The following is a 21,794-nucleotide window of genomic DNA, read 5'->3' on the forward strand; positions in this document are numbered from 1 at the left end:
TCACATCAATGTTTCTCTCTCCCTACCCCTCTCTAAAATCAATTAAAAAATACTTTAAAGTTGCTTTAAAATACTTTAAAATTACTCTAACTTAAAGGTTAGTATTACTCTAACGCTAATAAATTTTGCTACTTCGGATACATTTCCCACTTATAGATATTATTTATTATAAACCCCAGGTAAAGAGCTAAGAAGGAACAGACAGCATTGAGGCTTTCAGTGATAAGAATGTTCATAAAACACTAAAATAGACTTGACCATCGCCTACTCTTTAGTGACTATATTAAATACTTCATGATTATTTGGATAACATTAGAACACCCCATGGAGGTGGAGGGTGGTGCCAAGATCGGAAGTTAACTATACTAGAAAAGATATACCTGAACAATACCGAGAGTAGCAGATGTAACTGGGTCAGAAAAATCACCACCAGGTGGAGAAACTCTAAATTTAAAAGAAAAAATATAGTCATTAGGGATGCTTATGAAAAATAACTTGTATATGAAAGTCAATTTTAATGTTAATGGATTTTTAATATAAATAACTTTAGTAATGACCTTTGGAAAGAAAACTTTACATAAAAATCTTAAATAGAAAGCAGAACAAATAGGAATAATTAAATACCTGCTAGTATGAGAAATGAGACAGATATTTATTACAAGCAGTTTCATTATTCTAATCACACAGATGAAGCAGGAATGAAAGACAAGCTCTGAGAACAAAGTGTGCTTTAAATAGTGATCGTGAATCTGCACTTGGTTTTTATCATAATACTAGTGGCCCAGTGCACGATTCGTGCACATTGAAAGGAAATTAATTGGGAGAAAGATTCATGTGGTGATTACATTACTGAAAAAACTTACATGTTAAAATAGTATATATAATATAGTATCATAAAATTAAAACACACTTGTAATTGATGCCAGTGAGAGCTTTATATGTATTGCGCATGCGGGAGTCAACGTTTATTTTTAAATTGCTAGTGCGCATCATATGTTCTGGACAGCCGGTTGGTTGGATGGTTAATGAATAAATCGCACTGTGGTTCACGTTGAATGTCAACAAAAACAACCAAATTCACAATTGACAATGACAGATCAAAACACGTGTGTGATTGGCGCCAGTGAGAGCTTTACATGTATCGCGCATGTGCAAGTCAACATTTATTTTTAAATTGCCAGTGTGTGTCATATGTACCATCCGGTTGTCGGTCAGACCATCTGTCACTTAGCCTTTTATATATATAATCTTACCTTAACATGTCTATAATTTTCTAAATTGTTCCTAGGATATTGTGACTTAAATGTAATAATCAGCCAAGTCACATTTGTGGAACCAGAACATAAAGAAATGACCTAGAGAGCTCGTTGGATGACTTTGATGTGCAACTTTGGTAAGAATCACTGCTCCCAGAGAGGCTAAGTATTTTCCCTTCAAGATAAATGATCCTATTAAAATAAATAAATAATAAATGACCCTTTTTCTCCTTTGAAAAGTAAATAGTTTAGGTACTTACGCTCCTACAATGCTGACACTCCCTTCTCTTTCAGGATTTCCAAGACATTTCACCCTGCCTGCTCGCTCATAGAAAGAGGCCAGACGGGCACCAAGATATGCAGGATATCCACTATCTGAAAAATGAAAAAACAATTTAAAAAGAAAGGTACTAGGGCAATCCCGGAAAACCTATCAGTTTTGCTTACATAATAAGTGATACACAGACTTACCTGCAGGCATTTCAGCTAAGCGGCCAGAGATTTCTCTAAGGGCCTCAGCCCATCTAGAAGTGGAGTCAGCCATCATACTGACGTTATAGCCCATGTCACGGAAATATTCTGACAATGTAATTCCTAAATTGGGAAGAATACTATAAGTTATAATGCTATAATGTATAATCCTGACTTTTTCACCCTTGAGAAAACTTTAAAGCAAGAAGTACATGAGACAATCTGCTGTTTACCAAAATCTATTCTTCTTCTTTTGGACACACAGATGAATTATATTTCCTATAACCTCCTTTGCATTTAGATATGGCCGTGTAAACTGACTTATAGCTAATCAAAGTAATGTGCTTCACTGCCAGGCAGGCCACATCTTCCTTCTGGCTTACTGAGAGGGAGCGAGCTCCCAGGAGCTCTGGAGGGCCTGGGCTGAAATGAAAGAGTTCTTTTCAGTCTGGGTCCCAGCCCAGAATGACAGAGTAAAGAGTCCCCTAACCACTTTAAATAAATGTCTATTATTATTGAGTAATTGTATTAAGGTGTATTTGTTGCCACAGCCTAGTCTACCTTAATATGATATACATTCTAAAGGGTTGAAAAAGGCTTTTTCTCTCTTCTTTTCCCTATTATTATAATTAAGTTTGAAATTAATTTCCCATATAGTTTTTACGTATGTGTCACATATATACGCACCAAAAAACCCTCAACCAATTAGCTTGTTTGGTTATTTTTCAAAAGTAGCATATATTATTAACATGAGTAATATCTTAATTATCCAGATCATTCTGCTATGCAGAACAAGTCCTGTCCTCTAAAATCATACATATAGTAAACCCCTTTGAAGAAGGTAATCTATAAGAAGAAGTGCTGGATTCTAGTTTCTGGTCTGTCATTGACCTTAGCTAAGTAACTTCATTTCCCAGTGTGGTTTCCTAATACGTTAAAATAATAAAGCTCTTGCCCTATCTGCCTATATGCATGAGATTAAATGACACATATAAATGCCCTCTAAGAAGTACAAAGAACTATGCAACTCTAAGCTATTAGAAATTTACAGTTGTTGCTACATTATAAGACTCTCGAAATCTATGGCTCCAGTTCCTTTATTTTACTAGTAAAGAAACAGAGGCTTATAGTAGGTAAAACAAAATAGTTGTTGGAAAATTCAGCACTTAACTATTTATCATAGTACTTATTTCAGAATAAAAAGTACCAATTTCCGAGGCTTCTAAAAAATGGTTCCATGAAAAAAGTCTTTAAGAAATATTACTTATCACTATTAAAGGTTAAAAAACACAATAATTATTTCATGTTTCAATCTGATGATAGGACCAGATCCGCTTTTATACAAGCACGGCTATGTTTTTAAGTTTCCCTGATGACATTCACTAACAATTGTGTGCATATATTGGAAAGACTTGGTAGAAGAGACATATACACAAGTAAGCCTCAAAGAAGTTTCACAGACCTAAAGATTGGTGCCTACAATAGGGGAAAAAACAAAACCCCCAGACAAAACTAAAATATGAACAAACTGGGAAAACATTTGCAACTCACGACATATAAAAGACTAATTTCAAAGAGCTTTTACAAATCAGTAGGAAAAACAACTACTATCCAAAACTGAGTTCCTTGGACCCAATTATGGCAATTTTCAAATGATTAATATACATAGGAAAGACGATATATAGCTCAGTTAAGAAAAACAGACTAAATAGGCATCTAATAAAGCAAGAATTGTAATATGTTAATTGATAATTCTAGGTGTTGGGTGTTTGGGTGTTCATTGTAACATTCTTTCAACTTTTCTTTATGTTTATTAACTACTAGAGGCCTTGGTGCACGAAATTCGTGCATGGGTAGGGTCCCTAGGCCTGGCTGGTGATCAGGGTCGATCTGTGGGGTGACTAGCGATCGGGGAGGGGGGGAGAGCGGGGGGAGGCCCGCTGGCACCCACTTTGGCCAGGCTGCCACCACCTGCTTGCCGGGCCCCGCTCCCCGCTGCTGGTCACCTCCCTCTGAGGGGCAACCGGCAGGGCAATCGGGGGTGCCCCCACTGGCACCCGCCTTGGCTGGCCTGGGGCCTGCATGCTGGGGGCAGCTCCTGCGTTGAGCATCGGCCACCTGGTAGTCAGTGCATATCATAGCAACCGGTCATTCCACTGGTCATTCTGCTGTTCAGTCAATTTGAACATTAGGCTTTTATTATATGGGACTAGAGGCCCAGTAAACAAAATTCATGCATGGAGGGGGGGGTGTCCCTCAGTCCAGCCTCCAATATGGGACCCCTTGGGGGATGTCTGACTGCTGGTTTAGGCCCAATCCCACAGTCAGACATCCCTCTCACATCCAGGACTGCTGGCTCCTAACCACTCGCCTGCCTGCCTGCCTGATTGCCCCTAACCGCTTCTGCCTGCCAGCCTGATCGCCCCCTAACCGCTCTGCTGCTAGCCCAATTGATGCCTAACTGCTCCCCTGTCAGCCCAATTACCCCAACTGCCCTCCCCTGCCGGCCTTCTTGTGATGACATGGGGGCGGCCATCTTATGATTACGTGAGGGCATTGCGCAAAGGTGCAAGGGCCATCTACGCTTTTATTAGTATAGATTACAAGAAAACACTGAAAAAACTAGCATTGGTGAGGATGTGGAGAAATACAACTCTTGTTTGTTGTTACTCCTTTTGAAAGGTTACCAGAATCCAAGTTACCAGAATCCAAAATCTGCACTAAGAGTTGTATTTTTAGCAATTTTGCTAAGAATTTACCTTATAAAAATGTACCAAAAATGTACACACAAAACATGCAAAGAAACAGTGTAAAAAATATGTACAAGAATGTTTTAGTGAGAGCATTTAAAATCTTACTTCCTGGCATTATCATCACTTTGGCTCAAATAACGAAAAAAAAATATTTTAGTGATGCGAACTTTGCTCATACAACTTAACAAAAGGAAGATAAACAATCCAATCAAAAAATGGGCAACGGACCTAAATAGATACTTTTCCACAGAAGACATAAGGAAAGCCAAGAGACATATGAAAACATGCTCAAAGTCCACTAATCATCCGAGAGGTACAATGAGGTACCATCTCACACCTGTCAGAAAGGCAATCATCAACAAATCAACAAACGACAAGTGCTGCTGAGGATGCAGAGGAAAAGGAACCCTCATACACTGCTGGTGGGAATGCAGACTGGTGCAGCCAATGTGGAGAACAGTACAGAGTTTCCCCAAAAAACAAAAAATAGAACTACCATTTGACCCAGTGATCCCACTTCTAGGAATATATCCCAAAAAACTAGAAACACCAATCAGAAAGGATATATGCACCCCTATGTTCATAGCACCACAATTCACCATAGTTAAGATTTGGAAACAGCCTAAGTGCCCATCAGCAGATGAGTGGATTGGAAAACTGTGGTATATCTACACAATGGAATACTATGCTCCAGTAAAAAAGAAGGAATTCTTACCATTTGCAAAAGCATGGATGGACCTGGAGAGCATTATGCTAAGCAAAATAAGCCAGTCAGAGAAAGATAAATATCACACGATTTCACTTATTTGTAGAATATAAACTGATGAACAAAAACAGATCCAGAGACAGAAAAGCATCAATCAGACTATCAAACCTAAGAGGGAAGGTAGGGGAGGGTGGAGGTAAGGGGGAGAGATCAACCAAAGGACTTGTATGCATGCATATAAGCCTAACCAATGGACACAGACATCAGGGGGTGAGGGGACGAGTGGGGGGTGGGGTAGCATTGGGGGGATAAAGACAATGTGAAATACCTTAATCAATAAAGAAAAAATACTGCCCTAACCGGTTTGGCTCACTAGATAGAGCGTCAGTCTGCAGACCCAAGGGTCTCAGGTTCAATTCCGGTCAAGAGCATGTACCTTGGTTGTGGGCACATCCCCAGTAGGGAGTGTGCAGGAGGCAGCTGACCGATGTTTCTCTCTCATTGATGTTTCCATCTCTCTATCCCTCGCACTTCCTCTCTGAAAAAAATCAATAAAATATATTTAAAAAATAAATAAAAATAAAAATCATCATTCTCCCCTTAAAAAAAATAAAATAAAATAAAGAGAAGATGGCGGCATAGGTAAACACCGGAGTTTGCTGCCTCGCACAACCACTTCAAAAATACAACTAAAAGATGGAACGGACATCATCCAGAACCACAGGAAGGCTGGCTGAGTGGAAATTCTACAACTAGAAGAAAAGAGAAAAGCATACCGAGACTCAGAGGAGGCGCAGTGCGGAAGTAAAATACTAAGGTACAGAGGCGCATGCGGAGCGGGCTGGCGGCTGAGGGCACGGCTGTCTTTTTCAATTGGGAGGGAGTCCGAGGCCCTGAGCTCCAGTTCCGAGTGAATCTCTGGGGACCCAGACTCAAACAGGAGAAGCAGGACTGTCTGGCATCGGTCGGAACTAGAGGGCAGCTTTCTCTCGGAGGTGCTTACAGCAATTGCCGGGACACTGAGAAAGCAGGGCCTCTGAGGGAAGCCATAACTGCCAGGCCCGCCTGTTGATCCCATGGGACCCACCCTGCCCAAGCCCTGCACGGAGGCTTTTGCTGGATAGCCTCAGGCAGAGGCTAGATTAGCACCTCCCTAGAGATCCAGGAGCCATTGTGCCCAGTGGTCAGAGTGGGACCATCCAGTGTGCAGCTCCTCGGATCCATAAAGGACACACTCAGGGGGCAGACTCAGTGAGCACCAAAGCCCTATTGAAGCAAGTCTTGCCCCGGAGGGGTGTCTCCAGCACAGAAGTTCTCCCACTGCAGACACAGCTGATTCTCACAACCAATTGGCCTGGAGGTCAATTCCTCCCAGTGTTACCTACAACAATCAAGGCTTAGCTACAACAAGACTGTGCACAAACCCCACAAAGGGGTGCACCAAGAGTGTCCTCCTCAGGTAATTGGGGAGGCTAAACCACTGGGCCCTAGAAGACAATTAGCAAAGAAAATCACGTTATCAACAAAGGGAAGCATAAAAAATGTGGAGACAAAGAAACAGGACACAAATGACAGAAAAGGAGGAAAGCAAACGACTGGATATAGAGTTCAAAACCACACTTTTAAGGTTTTTCAAGAACTTTCTAGAAGCCGCCGATAAATTTAGTAAGACACTTCAAAAGACTGGTGAGACCGCCGATAAATGTAGTGAGATCCTCAAGAAATCTAGTCAGACCCTCGAGGTTATGATAAAGGACCAACTGGAAATTAAGCATACACTGACTGAAATGGAGGATATTATACAGACTCCCAACAGCAGACTAGAGGATCCCAAGAATCAAGTCAAAGATTTGAAATATGAAGAAGCAAAAAACACCCAACCGGAAAAGCAAAATGAAAAAAGAATCCGAAAATACGAAGATAGTGTAAGGAGCCTCTGGGACAACTTCACACGTACCAACATCAGAATTATAGGGGTGCCAGAAGAAGAGAGAGACCAAGATACTGAAAACCTATTTGAAGAAATAATGACAGAAAACTTCCCCTACCTGGTGAAAGAAAGAGACTTACAAGTCCAGGATGCACAGAGAACTCCAAACAAAAGGAATCCAAAGAGGACCACACCAAGACACATCATAATTAAAATGCCAAGAGCAAAAGACAAAGAGAGAATCTTAAAAGCAGCAAGAGAAAGAAACTCAGTTACCTACAAGGGAGCACCCATACAACTGTCAGCTGATTTCTCAACAGAAACTTTGCAGGCCAGAAGGGAGTGGCAAGAAATATTCAAAGTGATGAATGCCAAGAACCTACAACCAAGATTACTTTATCCAGCAAAGCTATCATTCAGAACTGAAGGTCAGATAAAGAGCTTCACAGATAAGAAAAAGCTAAAGGAGTTCATCGCTACCAAACCAGGATTATATGAAATGCTGAAAGGTATCCTTTAAGAGGAAGAAGAAGAAAAAGGTAAAGATACAAATTATGAACAACAAATACACATCTATCAACAAGTGAATCTAAAAATCAAGTGAATAGATAATCTGATTAACAGAACGAAATGGTGATTATAATAGAATCAGGGGCATAGAAAGGGAATGGACTGACTATTCTTTGGGGGGAAAGGGGTGTGGGGGATGCGGGAAGAGACTGGATAAAAATCGTACACCTATGGATGAGGACAGTGGGTGGGTAGTGAGTCGGAGGGTGGGGTGGGAACTGGGTGGAGGGGAGTTATGGGGGGAAAAAAGAGGAACAAATGTAATAATCTGAACAATGAAGATTTAATTAAAAAAAAAAAAAGAAAGAAAGAAAAAAACCAATAACCCAAGAGTCCACCAAAAGGATGCTGGTTAAATAAATTCTGATATATCCATACAAAGGTATACTATGTAGCCATTTATAGACTTACTGTCTTAAAATAATAGATGAATGTCATTTTCTCCTTCTCCGCATAAAAATAATTACTAACCAAGGAGAATAAGAAATACTATAACTCAACTTCATCATCAAAAATTAGGGGCCATATTTAGCTCCACAACAAAATAATGTGGAAAGCCATCTAAATGAGATTTAAAAAAACAACAAAACAAATAAGGGTGTGGGAAGACAAAAATAATTTACCTGAGGCTGCACATCTCAGATCAAGCTTCTGCAAGCTAGGAGACACCTCTTGAGGGACAAAACCAGTAACTGTTTGGGACATTGCAAAAGGGATTCAAGGGTAGTAGCAGGAGTTCCTTGGACCCAATTATGGCATCAAGGAGAAGGAAGATGGGGACAAAAATAAAACACAGCTAGGCACTCCTACTTTTCAGTAAGTAAAAGATGGGTATGAAGCAGGGTGGAGGAGAAAGAAATCTTGTGACTTTGCAGCTGCAAACTGTATTGGCAAGAGAGGAAAAGAGAAAAATGACGTACTGATACCATTCCATGCTATAACAAAGTTCACAGATTACCATGAAGAAGTCCTGCTACTCTAGAGCATAGCTAAAACCACCCCTCCCATCTCCTACAAAGAAAAATAATAGTATTAACAAACATCAGTATAAGAACAAAAACAACAAATATAGAAGAAAATAGAACAAAATACAATGATGGCAAAGGAACAGATGAAAACTCTAATTAATTAAAGAAAATTTTAATTCATCCTACTGCAAAGTAAAATCTCAAGGAATATACAGTAAGATCAGAAAAGATGTTTCATGAACCAGCAGAACTTAACAAGGAGCTGGAAGAAAATGAAGGTTTCATTAGAAGCAACATAAAAAATAAACACCATAGAACTTATGAACAAAAGGTTAAATAAAAAGGGTTAGAGGAAATGATGCATATGGAAATAGATAAAGGCGATTCAGTGTATCTACTTTGAAGAAGATAACCATAATAGAAGAGAAAAAGTTTCAGAAACAACACTTGAAATTTTTCCAAAATAAAAAACATATTCATAGATGCTAGAATAAGAATTGTCAAGGAAAGAAATATGATCCAAAAATTTTATATTCAGTCAAACTATTGTTAAAATATAAAGGCAAGAGAAAAAACCAAACTTATAAAGAAAAAATTCAGGAAATATAGTTTCCATAGCCTTTCTTTTTTTTTAAATATATTTTATTGATTTTTCACAGAGAGGAAGGGAGAGAGATAGAAAGTTAGAAACATCAATGAGTGAGAAACATCGATCAGCTGCCTCCTGCACATCTCCCACCGGGGATGTGCCCGCAACCCAGGTACATGCCCTTGACCGGAATCGAACCTGGGACCCTTCAGTCCGCAGGCCGACGCTCTATCCACTGAGCCAAACCGGTTTCGGCTCCATAGCCTTTCTTGAAGAAACTTCCAAAAATTTTAGCCAACCACAAAACAAATAGAGGAACTATAGTCAAAGAACTGCCAGTGAGCACTGACTCCATTTTATTATAGGTCTAAGTCTAACACAGATATTGGATTTATGGTCACAGAAAAGAAGGTAAAAATTATAAATCCTGAAAATGTAGAAATAAAAGTACCAAAAGCTGGGATGGATGTGGGAGTATAGATAGAAGGTACTATATAAACACAATGATATTCTTATCTCTCATATCCAGGAATCAAAATATAATAACTCAAAGCTGATGATTCATGTTATAGAGATACAGGTTCATTCAGAGATAGATTGATGGTCAAAAGTGTAAGGAAAAAAACATAGTAATAGAAGATTCATCATTTTATAGTCATTAAAAAGATTGGGGCAGCTTTATAAATGTCTTTTATTGACATATTCTCAAGATATAAGTAAAATATTTTTTAGAAACTAGGGATATGGTTATATAAACAAAGGTATTTTAGAATGAAAGAAAAGTTCTTTGGAAAAGAAAGAGTTTGGTGTTAGCTCTAAACTGAAGAATGAATGTTAACTGCTTTTATTCTAATTCATATACTCACCAGTATAAATAGAGGCTTCCCTGGCAGCCACAGGCATGTTGGAGGTATTGGCTACCAAAGCTGTCCTCTTCATAATTGACTCTACCTTACCATCAACTTCCATTGTGAGCTAGAGGCAAACAATCTATTAGTGATCTTCTAATTTCTAAATAGAACATTTTAGTCTCTTTTTTACAAACTGTCTATATTTAACTTCTCTTCTAATCAGTGTTGCCAAAATAATATTCTCCATCCCTCCAACCTCATCTCCCTGTCCCACTGTGCTGTAAAAACGACAGCCATTATTTCCATTTCCTAAGTGAAATCCATTATTTTACGGAAAAAGGAATATTATTACTACAGTTACCTAGAAAATCATATAAAGCCTAGTGTCTACTTTATATTCTCCCAATAACTGAAAGCCACCAGACTACAAAAAGAAACTTACAAGTGTCTGGCTGAAACAAATTCCTTTCCTTAAATATATAAATTGAATCATGAGTCTAATTAGAAAATTCCTTAAAAGATCCTTGATAAATGAGAGTAATGCTCTAGATATAACACAAAGCTTTATTAATTGCCAGTGAAGGTTGATTAGTAGTATTTTCTCTAAAATATTACTTGAAACTCTATAGATACAGACCTCTGGGAAGTCGCGGAGGACTTCAGACATCTCATTTCCTCTTTCACCACATCCTACATAGATGATTACGTCACTGTTCGAATACTTGGACAGAGACTGTGAAATCACTGTCTTTCCACAGCCAAAAGCTCCCGGGATTGCAGTAGTTCCTCCCTGCACACATCTAAACAAAGAAAACAAAGTGTAAATTACTTCACTTACTAATAAATGCCAGTAAATAAAATAGGTGTAAGTTAAAGAAAGAACTTTGAAATATTTTCCTGTGTAGCTATATGTATACACTTACACAGACCAATTATATAGGTACTAGAGGCCCAGAGCATGAAATTCGTGCACGGGGGGGGGGGGGGGGTATCCCTCAGCCCGGCCTGCACCCTTTCCAATCCAGGACCCCTGGCTCCTAACCTCTCGCCTGCCTGCCTGCCTGATCGCCCCTAAACACTCTGCCTGCCAGCCCGATGCTCCTAACTGCTCTCCTGCTGACTTGATCGCCCCTAACTACTCCCCTGCCAACCTGATTGCCCCAACCACCTCTGCCTGCCTGCCAGATTGCCCCTAACTGCTCCCCTGCTGGCCTTATCACCCCTAACTGCTCCCCTGCCGACCTGATCGCCCCTAACCACCTCTGCCTGCCTGTCTGATTGCCCCTAACTGCTCCCCTGATGGCCTGATCGCCCCTAACCACCTCTGCCTGCCTGCGTGATTGCCCCTAACTGCTCCCCTGCTGGCCTGATCTTGCCCCTAACTGCTTGCTTCCCCACTGGCCTGATCTTGCCCCTAACTGCTTGCTCCCCCCCACCGGCCTGATCTCACCCCTAACTGCTTGCTCCCCTGCACTGGCCTGATCTCGCCCCTAATTGCTTGCTCGCCTGCACCAGCCTGATCTCGCCCCTAACTGCTTACTCCCTCACGCCAGCCTGATCTTGCCCCTAACCACTTGCTCCCCTACTGGCCTGAATGCCCTTAACCGCCTCTGCCTCAGCCCCCACCACCGTGGTTTTGTCTGGAAGGACATCGGACGTCCGGAAGACATCCAGTCAATCCAGTCTAATTAGCATATTACCCTTTTATTAGTATAGATAATTGCTCCCCTAGTTAGTACCTTTAATAGTATTGTTTGTTAATCACTGATCATCTCTATCAGCTTGAATAATTGAAAAGTGAAAGTAGATTCCACAAGATACCTTAGGAAAAGGGATACACACAAAAAAGGATAAATAAAATAGTATTAATGATATTCTGAATGCTTATTGAAATTAGTTCATGAAAGGACAACCTATGAATTAGAGCTAAAATAAAAAAATAAAAGACTTTTGAAAATTGTCTCCTGAGGTAAAAAGGAAGACCTTAAATTCACGACTTGCTGTGAATGAACAAAAACTTTTGATAAGGTATTCAGTCAACCCCTTTTATCCATTCAATAACTATTTACAAAGTACTTCCAGGACATTAAAAAATGTGCGCGGAGATGCTAGAAAGACAACAGAAAATAAGACAGCAATGTTTGCCTTGGCCGGGTGGCTCAGTTGGATTCGATTTCCAAAGGTTGTGGGTTCGATTTCCGGTCAGGGCACATATTTAGGCTGCCAGTTCCATCCATGGTCAGGACACGTATGGGAAGAAACCGATGTTTCTCTCTCACACTGATGTTTCTCTTTCTTTCCCTCTCCTTCTCCCTCCCATTTTTCTCTCTCCTCCCCTTCCCTCAAAAAATAAATAAAAACCATATCCTCGAGTGAGGATTAAAAAAAAAAAAGATAGCCATGTTTCTGTATTCAGAGCACTCACATAACAGTGGGGTAAACTGCAGTCAGTTGGTGATTGCAGTATTACTTAGCAGCCACTTCCACACTTTCCCTAAAATGTGGCAGTGGAGAGTGAAATAATCTTAACACATTTTGTACCACTCAGGAGTTTTCTCGTGTTTTGCGCGCCATCTTTTAAGGACCGCTCACGAGTGTTCTCGTTTTTCATGCCCATGGAAAAAGCAGTGAATCTAGATACTTATGTAAATTTTGTTTGGTCCCTCTTCATAGAGGAAAATGTTTTACGCAGTACCATATGTTAAAAAAGTACTAGGAACTTTGTTTTTGTAAATAAAAATGTTATAATTATTGAAAAACAACACCTAAAGTGCATTATGATGATTTAAATAACGTGCAGTTTGCCCAAAAATGTGCGGTCCCTGGCGTATGTCTTAGAGATTTCTATGCGGTACGCAATGTGTTAAGGGCAGAGGAAATTGAATGTTGTGAGGGTGTGTGTGTGGTGGGAAGGTCTGGGCAGGAGAAATAAGATGTGAGAATAAGGGAAATTTCTTTATAATATTGTGTTTTATCATAAAAATTCACTATCACACTGCATCCTTAATAATTGACTTTTTTCAATATAAAATTAACATGTATTAAAATCTTTTCTCCTCCAAATCTTTCAGTGACTGATAAATTCAGAAGGCATGCCCATTCATCCAATGGCTTTACATACCTCTTTCAAATCACTATTAACCTAGGGAGGGGAGGCAGGGCTGGGTGTGCCCCAGTTTGGAAGTTTAGCAATGCAACCCAATGTGAAAGTGCTATCATAGAAAACAACCAAGGTGTTGTGGGAATACATAGGAACCGGTGCACAGTCTAACACTGGATTGGAGTAGGGTTAGGAAAGTCTCCCTGAAAGTAGATAAGACTAGAAAGGAAAGAGAAATTAGTCAGATAAAGGGAAGTAACATTTTCAGCAGAGAGAACAGCATGGCCAAGATCCAAGAGGGAGCACTGCTTGAGAAATTAACAGTCCTCAGTATGCCTAGAAGACGGTATATAAGGAAGTAGCTAGGCAAGTAAGTGCCTGAAACAATATTGAAAGGTAAGCAATGCCCAGATCATGGGTAGCTTTGTAAAGAGTTAAGGAGTATGTATTTGTATTTGTTTTAAAAGCAATGAAGAGCACTGAAGGTTTTCAAGAAACAGTGAGGAACAGACATGTGTTTTAAATGGATCACTATTTAATAAGGACAACCACTTAGAAAGAAGGCAAGACTGGCGATAGCAAGTCTGATTAAATGTGATTACTGCAGGAATTAGGGTAAGAGCCTTAATTAGGGTCATGAAGCAGGGAGGAAAGATACAGACAAAAAATATTTAGGGAAAAGAATAAAAGCACTTGTTCAATAATGAGATGTGGAAGCGTAAAAACGATCCTTGAGAGAAGTAACAGATTTTAGATTAGGCATTCACTGGGAGGATGGATGGATGATGACATTTGCTGAGAGAGGCAGCAAAGAAAAATGAGCAAGTTGTAAGGAAGGAAGTGGTGATTAACATAATTGCTTTAGTTTTGAACATACTTACTTTGAGGCACCTGTAGGACATTGAAAAGGAGAGGTATAATCAGAAGTGTTTTATATATGAGTCTGGAATGCAGAAGAAATTTGGGATGAAGAAACAGATGTTGGAGACTATACCTGGTATATTCTATATATGAATATTTAAGTGATGAGAGTGGATGAAGTTATCCTCAGAGGGTAAGATATATAATGATGAGAAAAAAGGCCCTAAAAGAGGGAAAACACTAAGAAATAGCAAAATTAAGGAGAACAAACCTGCAATGAAGAATTAGAACTTGTGGACAAAAGCTAACAGGAAGAACAAAGAAAGATGTTTCAAAGAGGAAGGAGTAGAACAAAATAAAACGTATTTATTGAATTATTAAGTATGGGAGTGACTATGTTAGTGAGAGTAGTTTCAGTTGAGTGGTGGATCCAAGGGCAGAGTAGTATGGTAAATTAGAGAGGGAAAGGTGGAAAGAAATATTCATTCTTTCCAGAGATGTGGCTGTGAAAATGAGGAGAACAGTGGAAGGTAGAAAGGGGAAAGTAAAGAATGTCTCTAGATAAAATGTATTATAGGATTAGCACATAAAATATTTATATATAAAGAATATTTTCCTCTCAAAAAATAAACACTATGTGCTTTTTAAAAAATATATTTCTTTATTGATTTCAGAGAGGAAGGGAGAAGGAGAGAGAGACAGAAACATCAATGATGAGAGAGAATCATTGATTGGCTGCCTCCTGCACACCCCACACTGGGGATCAAGCCTGCAACCCAGGCATGTGCCCTTGGCTGGAATTGACCTGGGACCCTTCAATCCGCAGGCTGATGCTCTATCCACTGAGCCAAGCTGGCCAGGGCAACACTATGTGCTTTTATTACCTTTACCTATATAAGTATCTGGATATAACATACAGCACAGGCAATATGTCAATACTATAGTAACTTTGCATGATGGCAGATAGTTATTAGGCTTACTATGGTGATAATAACTCAGGGAAAACTGGGACACAACTCAAACTTACGGAAAAAGGGCATCAAGGATTCTCTGGCCAGTCAACAAAGGATGATTGGCAGGCAACTTCTCAGTGACAGGCCGAACTTGACGTACAGGCCATACCTGGACCATGCTGAACTTATCCTTTATACCTTCAAATTCCAGCTCCAAGACAACATCCTATAAAAATACATCAGGATTTGAAGCACAGTCAAATTTATAAACATCTATGCCTCTAAATCAGTGGTTCTCAACCTTCTGGCCCTTTAAATACAGTTCCTCATGTTGTGACCCAACCATAAAATTATGTTCGTTGCTACTTCATAACTGTAATGTTGCTACTGTTATGAATTGTAATGTAAATATCTGATATGCAGGATGGTCTTAGGCGACCCCTGTGAAAGGGTCGTTTGACCGCCAAAGAGGTTGCGACCCACAGATTGAGAACCACTGCTCTAAATCAAAGTAACCTCAGATTCTTCTTGGTGGTAGGAAGGTGTTTTGTAGGGAAGTGAGGAAGTAGATTTATACTTTTTATTGTAAATCTTTATATTCCATTCTATTACTGTTCGGCCCTTATTACTGTTTTTGTGATTAAAAACAGCTTAGGCCAAAACCGGTTTGGCTCAGTGAGTAGAGCGTCGGCCTGCGGACTGAAAGGTCCCAGGTTCGATTCCGGTCAAGGGCATGTACCTGGGTTGTGGGCACATCCCCAGTAGGAGATGTGCAGGAGGCAGCTGATCTATGTTTCTCTCTCATCGATGTTTCTAACTCTCTATCTCTCTCCCTTCCTCTCTGTAAAAAATCAGTATATTTAAAAATTAAAAATAAAATAAAAACAGCTTAGGAGTTTTTGAGAAAGAGGTATCTCAAGTAATAGAGGAACAGTTAATTAAGTTATGAGGCTATACATAGGGAGAAGTCTGGAAGGATACAGGAGATACTCCTGGGACTGAGGGAGAGAAAAAAATGAATATTTTCATAAATTTCTATTTGTTGTTTTATTTACTTTATTATAATGCTCCTATAACTACTTTAAAGAAAAACACATCTATTAAATAACCCTAAAATATTTAATAAGGTTAAATATTTTTTTAATATGTTTTGATTTTTTTAGAGAGGAAGGGAGAGGAATAGAGAGCTAGAAACATCGATGAGAGAGAAACATCGATCAGCTGCCTCCTGCACACCCCCTACTGGGGATGTGCCCGCAACCAAGGTACATGCCCTTGACCGGAATCGAACCTGGGACCCTCGAGTCCGCAGGCCGATGCTCTATCCACTGAGCCAAACCAGCCAGGGCAAGGTTAAATATTTAAAAATATTTGCAAAAGCCAAAAAATAATTAGTAATACTCTAACATTTATGAACATTGACATGATTTCAACTATTCACAAATAATTCCAAAGTCGAAAGACCTATAAAATCTGTAATTCTGTTGATACATGAACCACTTTAGGGTGGTTCTTCCACATAAACGTGAATGAGTCTCTAAGCTAGTGAGTTAAGGCTAGCTGGTTGCCCAGAACTTCAATCTTAACTCTTGCTCTCTACATATTATACAGCACAGACTTATTTTTGTGAAATAACTGGAAAATTATATTTTATCACATTTTATTAGGAAAAAGTGATATGTTACACTTGTCTTTGCAATAGTAATCTTCATACCCACAAAGACAATTAGGGATTTGATATGATATGATTATCAATAACATTAAAGGACTAAGTTTTAAATGGCTCACCCAAGAATTCATGTAATCCATTATGTAACTAATTATGTGAATACAGATTGACAATTAAAATCAAAGTCTGTTACAGGTCTAAAGAATCAGGGCTTTAAGGAATGTAGCCTAAATGCATAAATTAACGAAGTAGGAAAATGTTATACTAGACTAGAGGCCTGGTGCACGGTTTCGTGCACTGGTGGGGTCCCTTGGCGTGGCCTGTGGAGATTGGGCTGAAATCGGCAGCCCAATTCCGCCTGCCACTACTGCCTGCCACTCCTGCTCATCCCGGCCCTGCTGCACCTACCGCAGGTTCATGCCCAGTCAGTCCTGATTGGGAAGCTTGCACCACCACAGCAATGCTTGCCAGCTGTGAGCCCTGAGTCTGGTGCTTGTCGGTCAATTGAGTGGTGCTCCTGCTGTGGGAGTGCACTGACCACCAGGGGGCAGCTCCTGTGTTGAGCATCTGCCTCCTGGTGGTCAGTGTGTGTCATAGCAACAGGTCATTCGGTCATTTAGGCTTTTATATATATATTAGAGGCCCGGTGCACAAAAATTTGTGCACTTGGGGGGAAGGGGGGGCCCCTCAGCCTGGCCTGTGCCGTCTAGCAGTCTGGGACCCCTCGGGAGATAACGCCCTGCTGGCTTAGGCCTGCTCCCGGGTGGCAGAGGGCAGGCCCAATCCCTAGGTGCAGCCCCTGGTCGGGCTCAGAGAAGGGCCGATTGGGGAGTTGGGGCACCGCACCCTGTCACACTCAAGGCAGGGTCGATGGGGATGTTGCGGCGCCACCCCCTGTCATGCACAGAGCAGGGCCCATCAGGGGGTTGAGGAGGTCCCCCCTGTCACTCAGAGAGTAGGGCCGATAGGGGAGTTGGGGCACCGCCCCGTCACACACAGAGCAGGGCCCATCAGGGGGTTGGGGCACCGTCCTCTATCACCCACAGAGCAGGGCCATCAGGGGGTTGGGATGCCACCACTCTCACACTCAGGGCAGGGCCGATGGGGAGGTTATGGCTCTACCCCATCACACACAGAGCAGGGCCCGTGGGAGGGGTGGGGGTTGTGGCACCACCCTCTATCACCCACAGAGCAGGGCCGATCAGGGGGTTGGGGCGCCGCCACTCTCACACTCAGGGCAGGGCCTATAGGGAAGTTATGGCTCTACCCTGTCACACACAGAGCAGGGCCCGTGGGGGTGGGGGGGTTGGGGCGCCGCACCCTGTCACACACAGAGCCACAGGGAGATCAGAGGTTGGGGAGCTTCCCCGTATCAGGCACAGAGCAGGGCTGATCAGGAGGTTGGGGCACCTTCCCCTGTCACGAACAGAGCAGGGAGGATAGGGAGGTTGTGGCCCCGCCCCCTGTCACACACAGAGCTGCAGGGCGATCAGGGGGTTTGGGCGCTGCCCCCTGTCACGATGATCCCAGTGCCGGGAGGCCTCTCAGCTCCGCTGATCCCGGTGCTGGGAGGCATATTACCCTTTTACTATATAGGATAGAGGCCTGGTGCATGGGTGGGACTGGCTGGTTTGCCCTGAAGGGTGTCCTGGATCAGGGTGGGGGTCCCCACTGGGGTGCCTGGCCAACCTGGGTGAGGGGCTGAGGGCTGTTTGCAGCTGGTCACACACCCTTCAGGGTGGGGGTCCCCACTGGGGTGCCTGGCCAGTCTGGGTGAGGGGCTGAGGGCTGTTTTCAGGCTGGGACTGAAGCTCCCAACTGCTTTTTTTCTTTTTCTTTTTTAATTCTGGGCCAGCTTTAGCTCTGAGGCTCCAGCTCTTAGGCCTCTGCTGCTGAAAGTAGGTAATCGAAACAAGGTATAACTCCAGCTCTGACTCCAGCTCTGAGATCCCAGCTCGCTGAAAGCTGGTTTCTGGGGTTTTTTTTTAGCTTCTATATTTGTTAAAATGTTTCAAACTGCAGGCTCAGAGGCCGGCAAGGCAGGCGGGGAACGTTGGAGTCCTCCGTCACTGAAGCAAGCAAGCCTCATGTTAGTTTCAAGCTGCCTGGCTGCTGGCCGCCATCTTGGCTGACAGTTAATTTGCATATCTCCCTGATTAGCCAATGGGAAGGGTAGCGGTCGTACGCCAATTACCATGTTTCTCTTTTATTAGATTAGATATATAGACTAGAGGCCCGGTGCACGAAATTCATGCAGGGAGGGGGATTTCTCAGCCCGGCCTGTGCCCTCTAGCAATCCAGGACCCCTCAGGTAGGGTCCCTAGGCCTGGCTGGTGATCAAGGCCTATCAGGGCTTGCCTTCTCCTGGCTGCCGGCAGCTGGCCCCACCCCTGCCACCACTTGCCACCTGTGAGGCGCTGACCCCCCGCCCCCACCACCCGTCACCTTCCTCTGCAGGTGACAGGCATGGGGTGCGATCACTTGGCTGGCCTGGGCCTCCCTCTGCGGGGCGGTTGCTGGCCAGCCCTGCACACCTGCCACAGCGTTGCTGGCCGGTGGCCTGGACCTCCCTCTGTGGGGCTCCTCGATCGATCACTGTGCAGAGGGAGGCCCCGCCCACCCACCACAGTGCTGCCAGCGCGTGTCATAGCATGGTTGTCTGGAAGGTAGTCTGGATGGTCGTCTTGCTGTTTGGTCGTTCAGTCAATTTGCATGTTACGCTTTTATTATTATAGATCAGTGATGGCGAACCTTTTGAGCTAGGCGTGTCAGCATTTTGAAAAACCCTAACTTAACTCTGATGCCGTGTCACATATAGAAATTGTTTGATATTTGCAACCATAGTAAAACAAAGATGTATATTTTTGATATTTATTTTATATATTTAAATGCCATTTAACAAAGAAAAATCAACCAAAAAATGAGTTCGCGTGTCACCTCTGACACGCGGGTCATAGGTTCGCCATCACTGTTATAGATAGTTCTCTCTCAAAAAAGAAACACTATGGCCTGGCTGGCATGGTTCAGTGGTTGAGCGTCAACTATGTAACCAGGAGGGCATAGTTCGGATCCCAGTCAGTGCACACACCTGGGTTGTGGTCTTGATCCCCAGTGCGGGGCAGGCAGGAGGCAGCCAATCAATGATTCTCTTTCATCATTGATGTTTCTATCTCTCTCCCCCTCTCCCTAAAATCAATAAACATATTAAGAAAAAAAAGAAAAAGAATCACTATGTTCTCTTATTCCCTTTACCTAATAAGCACCTGGATATAACATACAGCACAGGGAATATGTCAAGAATATAGTAACTTTGCTTGATGACAGATAATTACTAGGCTTACTATGGTAATCATATTTTAGGATACATAAATGTCAAATGACTATGTTGTTTACCTGAACGTAATATAATATTGTATGGCAACTAGACTTTAACAAAATTTTTTTAAAAAACTTGTTTTTGTATTCCCAAGCCCAAGTTAAAAAAAATAAGTTGAATAAAAAAATAATGATGAGAATTACTTAAAACCTATACATTAAATAACTCTATTTAATGTATTTAGAGCACTAAACTATTTAGAGCACTAAAACTGGGCAACTAGCATATATAAGTAGGGCTACTCTGTGAGATAAAGTTTATGTGATACTTACAGAGGTATCATAATTTCCAGGTGGAGCAATGTAAGTTACAGTTCCTCTGCTTCGTGGAGGTAACATGATTTTGTGTTTGATGAGAGAATTTTCATTGACAATTCCATAAATATCTCCACCAGTGATGTGACTACCAACCTAGAGAACAAATGCATTTGTTGTTTAATGTTCAAATAAACATCAAGTAGACTGACCCTTGATATTCTTTAAATCATTTGCCTTACTTATCAGTAAAACATATTAGTTCTATAATCTTAGTAGATTTAAAGAAAAATTTATACTATGGTCTGTGGTCTATTTTTATTTGAATTAAGAGTACAAAATAATTCACTAAATATTCATTTCACAATCTTTCACCAACTTTAGAAATCTTGATTATAAAGACATACCCGTAGGTTTTTGCAAGGTGTAAAATCCCATTTGATATCTCTGCTAAGAGCAGACACATTTACTCCTCGAGGAATGTAGATACTTTGGGTCTGATTGCTGATGTCCGACAAAGGTCTTTGAATACCATCAAAAATGGCTCCCATAATGCCAGGACCAAGTTCTACAGAGAGGGGTTTACCAGTGCGGAGTACAGGATCTCCAACAGACACACCAGCTAGAAACAGTAGTTGAGGAAAACTCACTAAGAAAGTTTAGAGATACTATAAAAAGGAAATACCAGTTTAATGGGAAATGATACTTAAGGAGCTAAAACAGAGACGGTCAAACTTTCTCAGTTTACAACATTCTTAGTGTTTTAGTAACATTTTCACAGTGACATATGACAAAACTTCTATCTAATAATTACATTTATTAAATAGCCATATCCAAGCAACTATACACACACACACACACACACACACATCTCCAAATAACCAAGTGGCACTTGGAAATATACATAAATAGAAAAAATATTATTTTAATTTCATTCTTAAATAAACTCAATTCTTACAAATGGGATATATGTGCCTGTCAGGAATTTTACAATTTTCAAACCTTGGAATCAGACTGAATACCTGATCCATAGTCAGCTGCACAGAGTACTTGCTTTTTAGTTTAGCAATCACCAAAAACTCAGCTTCGTGAATATATGACATCATCAACAAGAATATAGTACAGCCAAGTAATGAAACTGTTTATTATCTCAAGCTACTAGGTCACATGGTGTCTGACAAGATGTCTAATATTCTTGTTAACTTCAAAAATTTAAAACATCCTGGAAGCTGAAGTTGCCCAGAGTGCCTTGGTGCAGTTTGAGAAACCATAGAACTTAAAATCAGAAACAAAAGTTTCTCTTTAATACATTATTTCAACTATACAACTTAAGAACATCACTCCCCTAAAAAGGATATTAGTTCCTAACAAAAAATTAAAATTTTAAGAATTAAGTGGTTTTAAAAAGGAAAAGAATAAAGCCTGCAAATAAACACATTGAGTCCTGCTTGCTCTCATGTACTTGTTCATAGGCGTAAAAGCAGTAC

The 21,794-nt window shown here is 41.1% G+C and overlaps 1 protein-coding gene across 1 annotated transcript in view; it reads right to left on the bottom strand.

The window, feature by feature from the left end:
* ATP6V1A (ATPase H+ transporting V1 subunit A) overlaps nt 1-21,794 on the bottom strand; it is a 69,769-nt gene that overhangs the window by 16,870 nt on the left and 31,105 nt on the right. The window contains exons 4-11 of the mRNA XM_081085659.1: nt 20,715-20,929; nt 20,326-20,463; nt 15,083-15,234; nt 10,732-10,894; nt 10,110-10,218; nt 1,728-1,850; nt 1,517-1,631; nt 381-444 (exon numbers count right to left, since the gene is read on the bottom strand). Of these exons, the coding sequence (XP_080941785.1) occupies nt 381-444; nt 1,517-1,631; nt 1,728-1,850; nt 10,110-10,218; nt 10,732-10,894; nt 15,083-15,234; nt 20,326-20,463; nt 20,715-20,929 (1,079 nt within the window). The remainder of the gene's footprint in view (nt 1-380; nt 445-1,516; nt 1,632-1,727; nt 1,851-10,109; nt 10,219-10,731; nt 10,895-15,082; nt 15,235-20,325; nt 20,464-20,714; nt 20,930-21,794) is intronic.

Source organism: Myotis nattereri (assembly GCF_964212035.1).
Source record: "Myotis nattereri genome assembly, chromosome: 3".
NCBI classification, from domain to species: Eukaryota; Metazoa; Chordata; class Mammalia; order Chiroptera; family Vespertilionidae; genus Myotis; species Myotis nattereri.